Genomic DNA, 8,094 nt, shown 5'->3' with positions numbered 1-8,094 from the left:
CCCAGCCTGGTCACGCGCCCCGAGTCTCAGCACCCGGAGGCCCCGCCCACAGGCCGGCTCAGCTAATCTCGGCGCGGGCAGTCAGTGGGGGCCGGGCCGACTTGGTTGAATACTAGGTCCTTGTATCGTCGGTCTGGGGACCATACTCCGGCCTGAGACTCCTGGAACCGCACGGACTGACAGCCCTTGCGCAGCTGCTCCCGCCGCAGGTGAGCGTCCCCCCCACGGCCTCGGCCTGGAGAGGCGGGACTATTTCGGGAACCAGGGCGGCTGCCACGTTGGGGATCGAGGGTTCAGGGGGTCCCAGAACTCGATGTCGATGTCCGCTGTGTTGTGGGGGCCGCCGCTCCCTGTCCGCGACAACATCCTCTGCAAGCGGCTGGCTTGTGCTGGAGAGTTGGGAACAGATGGCACGCCCCCTGCCGGGTTCTGCCGGCCCTGAGCTCGTTCTCACATCTGGAGAGCCTGGCCCTGTCTGGGCTCTGGAATGGGGTCTCAGGGCCGTTTTCTCCACCCACAGCCTTAGCCTTCCTCCACAGTCCTTGTGTAATTACTTGGGAGAATAAATTAAATGTTTTTACTCCATCGTGGTGGACTGGTCTAATCAGAGACTCATTCCTTTGCTCTTCCTAGGTTTTTGAAACATGAATCCTTCAATCATCCTGAGTCTCCTTTGCCTGGGAATAGCCTCAGCTGCTCCAAAAGCTGATCACAGTTTAGATGGACAATGGAAGCAGTGGACGGAAACACATGGGAAACTATATAATGAGGTTGATAACGACTGAAACTGTCCAGAGGGACCCTGCAGAGAATGGTCCAAGCTGTTGGGAGTTTACAGCAGAGAGTAGCTTCTTGAAGCCAGCTCTTAACAAGGCAATATCTTCATGGTACCTACTGCTTAGAACAATAGGGCATTCATCCCTATTTTGTGGGTGCTGGAGAACAACTCCCAGAAGCATAAAGCCATCCCCGGCCATGGTTTCTGTTCCTCTCTCTCTGCAAATCCACTTGGTGAAGGTGAGTTGATTCTGAATAGAAATAAAGACAATACGGTATATGTTTGCCTCTAGAATGAAGAAGGATGGAGGAGAGCAGTGTGGGAGAAGAATATGAAAATGATTGAACTGCACAATCAGGAATACAGCCAAGGGAAACAGACCTTCACCATGGCAATGAATGCCTTTGGTGACATGGTAAGCATAGAAGGCTTACCGTTTCGTGCTTCTGCTCCTCACTGATTTACCAAAATAATCTTTTCCTTTACAACATTTATTTCCTTTTCCTTGAAGACCAATGAAGAATTCAGGCAGGTGATGAATGGCCTTCAACACCAGAAGCACAGGAAGGGGAAAGTATTCCAAGAACCTCCCTTGGCTGAGATCCCCCCTTCTGTGGATTGGAGAGAGAAGGGCTATGTAACTCCTGTGAAGGATCAGGTACGATAGTTTGCAGCAGATCTCTCTCCAAGAGCAAAACCATAAAGGAGTTAGTGTCCTTGATATGATGGACTGGGGAACAATATGCAGTTTGCTATTTTTTAAAAGAGCTTTCAGATATATCAGATGTTGTCAACATCTTGCTGTTTATTTTGTAGACAGAGCACTTTAAAATTGTGTTTTCAGGGTCAGTGTGGTTCTTGTTGGGCTTTTAGTGCAACTGGTGCCCTTGAAGGACAGATGTTCCGGAAAACTGGCAAACTTGTTTCTCTGAGTGAGCAGAACCTGGTGGACTGCTCTCGGTCTCAAGGCAATGAGGGCTGCGATGGTGGCCTAATGGATAATGCCTTCCAGTATGTCAAGGAAAACAGAGGCCTGGACTCAGAGGAATCCTACCCATATCATGCAAAGGTAAAAGGTGCTTCATATCCTGTTATAATACCAGCTCTGCTTTTGAGTGTTGAACACTTTAGAGAAAACAGATAACGTATTTATAATTCACATTTTAGATTGTAGAATCTATACGTGCAAACTGTCAGAACTGCAGTTCTCTGTTTAGATGGTTACCATATATCTGCTCCTACCTCTGTGTTACATGAAGATATATATGCCATTCTATGGGTAGTATTTCTAAAGAGGGGAAAAGGTCTATGGATAGATACGGGTAGACTGAGTGTATCTCATTGAATAGACACCAGATAGTTTCAAAGGAACCAATAACATTGCATCTCCTGGAATGCTTTAAACAAACTTGACCTGGAAATCATTAAGCTAGAAACTATCTTGAACTCATGTTCCCCAGGAGGTGGGTCATAATAAAGTTTCTCGCTTTTACCTTTGAAAGGATGAATCCTGCAAATACAAGCCTGAGTTTTCTGCTGCGAATGACACTGGTTTCGTGGACATCCATAAGCGGGAGAGGTCCCTTATGAAGGCAGTGGCAAGTGTGGGACCCATATCTGTTGGTATAGATGCAAGCTATAGCTCCTTCCAGTTTTATAAAAAAGGTAAGCATTTTTCTTTGTACAAATTTAGGCAGAAAAATTAGAAAACCACCCTGACATACAGCAAAATTTTTTCTTTGGAATGGAGAATTCAATGTAGAATTTCTGGATGTGTGGATTTAACTAGCTGTATATTCCATACATGTAATATTTGTGCCTGATGTTTCCATTTGACATTATTTAAGCACTTCATAACTATATTAAATGGCTTTATAATTTGATTGTTATAGCTTTACTTATTTTACTTTTTAAAAAATTGTTAGACCTTTAAAATTTTCAAATATTTTTACTACTGCAATTAAAACTGGAAAGGACACTTGCTTCAAGTAATTTTGTGTTCTGTGCTGTTTCCTTAGACTGGCATACTAAACATAGAATGACAAGGTTTCAACAAATGGTTGTTTATGCCTCTTGATAAGTTATTTATAAAAGTGATAGTGGCGATTTGTATTGTTGTTAGTATTACAGGAGGGCCGAAATCCCTAGCCTAGATTGTTTTTTAAAAAAATCTTGTTTTTAAGTCTTATCTGGATGTCTGTCATCTAACTGAATTTTGAGATGCCTCCCTTACTGTGGTTGCTAAGCTGAGTTACTGTCTTGTGTCACTTGGAGGGCCTCACCCCAGGACTGAACTTGACTTTCGCAGGCATTTATTATGAACCAAAATGCAGCAGTGAAGACCTGGATCATGGAGTACTAGTGGTTGGCTACAGCTTTGAAGGAGGAGAACTGGATAACAATAAATATTGGATTGTCAAGAACAGGTATAAAATGCCAAAAATAGTTACATTTAATATTGGAAAGGGAATCCTATTTGGATCCAGGTCCTCAAAACCTTGAGCACCTTCTGGAAACCCAGAAGTCTTTATCCCACTTAGGGTGAACATGGACATATGAATGTTTAATTGCAACATTAAACAGGGGTTTAATATATATGACCCCATATAAAGGGGGTCAAATATATGGTGATGGATGGAGAACTGACTCTGGGTGGTGAGCACACAATGTGATATGTAGATGATGTATTATAGAGATGTACACTTGAAACCTGTGTAATTTTGTTAACCATTGTCACCCCAATAAATTTAATAATAATAATTAAAAAAGATACTGCCTCAAGCTTACTAGGGCATTGATATAGTTTTGGTACCATTTCATTTCTAAATTTGAAAATTTTCTGAATTCTAAAACACATCTGGCCCCAAGAGTTCTTTTTTCCAGTTTCTAATTTTGCAGTTCTGTGAAAGGTATATGGATAGAAGTTATGTGAAGGTTTGGAAGTGACGAAAACAACTGCCTCTTCTGCATCTTTCTGAATCTTTGGGCCTCCAGAGCACTGCTTATGTATCAGATTGATTGTTAATAAAGACAAATGTGTTTGATTCTTTGTATAAAATGGAAAACCATCTTTTCTTTCAGCTGGGGTACAGAATGGGGCATGGATGGCTACATAAAGATGGCCAAAGACCGGAAGAACAACTGTGGAATTGCCACCGCCGCCAGCTATCCTGTTGTGTGAGATGATGGTGATCAAGAGAGATGTGATTAAGAACAGAATATCCAGAGGAGGAATTCGATTTGAAAACTTACCACATCTTATTGTGTCAGATAAAACACTTGAATCATTAAAGATCAAAGTGATGATTTGAATTATGTGACATTTTACACTGGTAAAATGCTACCAATTCTTTAATTATTGTGTGATTGGATTGCCTAAGAACTTTTTTATTATGTTTTAAAAGAATGCATAAAGTTTTACCTTTTAAAAATAAAACTTAATTTCAAAGTAGAGGTGAGGCTTCTTTTTGTTTTTAAAGCATTAACTTTTTGTAGAGTCAAACATGTAATTGGGCTCTAAAAACATAACTGAGTGTGGCAGTAGTCCTCTATGCCTGGGTGGCCTTCTGGGTCTTCTAGTTATAAATATGCAGATCTTAGTTCAGCTGCCCATTGCCTGTGCATGACCCCACCCTTGAATGGAAAACATTTGACAAATATCCATAAGGACAAAGATAAATTATTTTAATAAGAAAAAGAATCACATATTAAATAAGTGATCATGCATGCATAGGATTTGCTGACTAGAAAAGAGCCTGAGAGATTATGGTCATTTGACAAAATTTGGTTAAGACCCAGCTGAGTTATAGGACAAGTGTCACAGAGCCACTTTCCAGTGCATCTTCTCCAACTGCTGGTGAAGATCACATGGCTACTCTGCAGTGGGGGAAGGACAGGGCACAGTGGATTGCAATGCTTGTCTTTGGGTCCACAGGGGATGAAAGAAGAGCTCCTGGATTTGAGACAGGGCTTCAAAAATTGTGCTGTAGTCTCAGAGGTTGGAGATATGTGAGAGCATGAAAAGTGATAGTTGAGGCCGAATTTACACCTAGCTACCCAATCTCTGAATTTATTTTTTTAAAACTCCCTATATTCTGCAGGCTAAAGAAGCATAAAAGGTCCAACAATTAAGTTCGAGAACCCAGCCTAAAAAAAGTGCTACATACCTCATTGTTGAATATCACTATGGTCACCTTCAAAGTACTCCCCTTGGGAAGCTATGCACCAATGCCAGTGCCTAGTCCACCCTTCAAAGCAATTTTGGAACTCTTTCTGGAATGGCCATCAGAGCTGTCGTATTACCTTTGATGTCCCGAATGTCATAAAAATGTCTTCCTTTAAGTATTTACTTTATCTTCGGGTAAAGAAAGAAGTCACTGGGGACCAGATCAGGTGAGTAGGGAGGGTGTTCTAATACTGTTATTTGTTTACTGGCTGAAAACTCACAGACAGTGGCGTGTGAGCTGGTGCATTGTTGTGATGCAAGAGCCATGGATAGTTGGTGAACTTTTTCATGCATCCTTTTCAGCACTTCCAAATAGTAAACTTGGTTAACTCTCCAGTTGGTACAAATTCATAATGAATGATCCCTCTGATATCAAAAAAGGTTAGCAGCATTGTTTTGACTCTTAATTTGGACTGACGGAAATTTTTTGGTCGTGGAGAATTGGCTGACTTCCATTGTGTACTTTGATGCTTTGTTTCAGGGTGGTATTAGTACACACGTGTTTCATCACCAGTGATAACACGGCCCAACACATCGTCTTGCCTCTCCAAAAGGTCTTGGCAAACTTCGACTCTCCTTTGCTCTTGTTCATTGGTGAGCTCCTTCAGGACCATTTTTGCACACACCTTTCTCATGCCAAGATTTTCAGTTAAGATTTTCATCACTGTTCCTCTATCGATGTGTACTTGGCCTGCTATGTCTCTCACAGTCAGCCTCCGATTTTGAGGCACAATTCGACAAATGTCTGCAATGTTTTCATCAGTTCTGCTCATTACTGGCTGCCCTGACCTCTCTTCATCAGTGACACATTCTCTCCCCTCAGAAAAACGTTCAGTCCATTTGTACACTGCCATTTTCTTCATGGCATTGTCCCCATAAACTTGGACTAACATATCCCTGATTTCACTTCCACCCTTGCCAAGTTTAACAAGAAATTTAATGTTTGTTCGTTGCTTTAACTCAAGCTCAGACATTCTCACGACAGCACAAAAACACACAACAGTAATGAACGCCACTCAGCAAGACACTGCCACACGTTGACATGAGCATAGTTATGAGACACTGATATACCGAGGTTATGGAACCTTACAAAACTGTTTGTACAGTGCTGCCAATGTAAGCAATGTAAGCAATGTAAGCCAATGTACAGCACTGTGGCAAATTTGCAAACTTAATTGTCAGACTTTATATAGTTCCATTTGCTCTTTGTGTGTTTAAAATTCTCCTGTTCCCACTGAAGGAAATACACAGAGTAGGTGGAAGTATTTAGTTAATAGAGCTCATAATTCCTTATGAGGTCACGAGTGGAGGACAACTGAGATTGTCACACAGGCTCCAGCAGCCTCCGATCAAGTCCATCTGTACTGGACCATGTGCCATGCTGGGACCTTCAATGTGGCCTTCACTTGTATGTCCTTAAAGTTCCAACTTTTGACCTAAAATTACAAATGTATTGGGAGTGAAATTCTGTGGGTTCTGTGAGAGTACTAACAACTGTGGTCACAGGAAGATTTGGGAGGCTCTCCAACTGAATCCTTTATGCCGGTTGGGAACTATATTGAAACAACCAGAACTGATGTAGCCCCCACTGTTCCCTGGTCATCACCGTGTGGAAGAGACATTCCCAACCTCAAGAAGGAGCTGGTGCTGCTAGGGACAGGGAGATAGCTGAGAGCACCAGGAGGAAGAGGGATCTTACATGAACCCAGAGGTACCAGTCAATAAGACGGTGATAAAAGGTGGGTGTCTGAGCAGAGACTCACGGGCAGAATCCCTGAGAAAAGAGAAACTGCATTTAGAGAAAGTGGGAAGTGAGTGAGTTGAGTGTGGGAGATGAGGCTGGGTCCACACGTGAGATTTTAGGACACAGGGGAACCACAGGGGAGTGCAGTAAAAAGACTGTTCTGGTTTTCTGTTATTGTAAAAAAACACACCGGGAAATGTAGCAGCTTGAGAAAAACATCTTTCCCATTTCCTAATGGGCTTATCTCTGTGGTTTTCCCCTGGAAGTTTCTCGTGCATGCTGGAATCATCTGTAAGTCTGAGTGGTTCATATCCAACTGGGCTTATGGTCACATGGCTGTTCCAGATGCTGGAGCGGGCTGGATGTTCAATGTGAGCTGCTGACCAGAACATATACATGGGATCCTTCGTGGCTTGGGCTCCATGGCATACAGGCTGGATCGGAGAGCAATGTCCCTAGCGAGTGTGCCAGAAAGCCCAACGAGGCACTGCAAGGTTGCTTATGACCTTGCCTTAGGCCCCAGTGAAATCTCTGCTGCTCTGTATTGTATTTGGAGAAGTGCACCACAGAGCCCAGATTCCAGGGCAGGGAGCTGAGAGTCCATCTCGTGATGGGGAGAGGCAAGGTCACTTAGCAGAAGAGCATGTGACATGGTGGATATGGTTGTGGCCATCTTTGGAAAACGCAAACTGCCACATTTTGTCTCTGAAAATCCACTAGAAAGGATTTCTTTGTGACTGTCATCTTGCTTCACCATGACAGGCTAGCTCAGACTGCTCTCCATGGAATTCATGAAGGACAACCCAACACCTTAAGAAATTGCCGAGATGTGGATATGAATGAAGATGTGAAGACCTCTCAGATGTCTAAACGATTAAACACATATTAGAAGTTTTGTAACTTTCAAAAACAATTGTATTTAAACTACAGAAAAGTTCCAAACTAAATGATGTCTAAATGATTAAACACACATTAGCAGTTTCTGTTAGTAACTTTCAAAGACATTTATATTCATTTAAATTTGTGAAAGTTCCAAACTGCATCTATCATAAAAGTATTTTTAAAATAAACCAATCAGCATGGATTAAATAAAGCTGAAAACAAATTTCAGTTAAAAAAAAGTCTTGTCTCAAACATAAACTTCCAAGAAGCTGAGGACGGAAAAGCGGGAGACTGAAAATAACCACATAGGATGGCATGAACATAAAAATTCCTAACTAAAAGTGGGTCATGGTGGTGATGTGGGGATATTTTCCTGTGACTCCTCAAATGATGTAGGTGATGTTGGATCTGCCGGCGGTTTCTGAGTGTGGGCCGGGATCGTGTCTCCTGAAGCCGAAGAATGGA

The 8,094-nt window shown here is 42.4% G+C and overlaps 1 protein-coding gene across 2 annotated transcripts; it reads left to right on the top strand.

Annotated features, from left to right (window-relative positions):
• Positions 1 to 72: 72 nt before the first annotated feature.
• On the top strand, positions 73 to 4,229 carry LOC109434737 (procathepsin L-like). 2 transcript variants are annotated; one of them, XM_019711960.3, is made up of 8 exons: positions 73 to 209; positions 634 to 770; positions 1,071 to 1,193; positions 1,290 to 1,436; positions 1,623 to 1,847; positions 2,281 to 2,443; positions 3,087 to 3,204; positions 3,860 to 4,229. In XM_019711960.3, the coding sequence occupies exons 2-8, from the start codon at positions 645 to 647 to the stop codon at positions 3,957 to 3,959; spliced, it is 1,002 nt and encodes a 333-aa protein (XP_019567519.2). In that variant the 5' UTR covers positions 73 to 209; positions 634 to 644; the 3' UTR covers positions 3,960 to 4,229. The 2 variants fall into 2 exon arrangements, with proteins under 2 accessions (XP_019567519.2, XP_074186340.1); XM_074330239.2 differs by lacking the exons at positions 73 to 209; positions 634 to 770 and adding an exon at positions 775 to 887.
• Positions 4,230 to 8,094: the final 3,865 nt, after the last annotated feature.

Source organism: Rhinolophus sinicus, chromosome 16 (genome assembly GCF_057876585.1).
Source record: "Rhinolophus sinicus isolate RSI-liver-muscle chromosome 16, RSI-T2T, whole genome shotgun sequence".
In the NCBI taxonomy this organism is placed as follows: domain Eukaryota; kingdom Metazoa; phylum Chordata; class Mammalia; order Chiroptera; family Rhinolophidae; genus Rhinolophus; species Rhinolophus sinicus.
This window is presented reverse-complemented; position numbering and strand designations above follow the sequence as displayed.

Coding starts and splice junctions, on each gene's coding strand:
- LOC109434737 (XM_019711960.3), top strand. CDS start 645: ATGAATCCTTCAATCATCCTGAGTCTCCTTTGCCTGGGAATAGCCTCA. Junction 771..1,070: donor ATGGGAAACTATATAATGAG/GTTGATAACGAC, acceptor GTTTGCCTCTAG/AATGAAGAAGGATGGAGGAG. Junction 3,205..3,859: donor TATTGGATTGTCAAGAACAG/GTATAAAATGCC, acceptor CTTTTCTTTCAG/CTGGGGTACAGAATGGGGCA.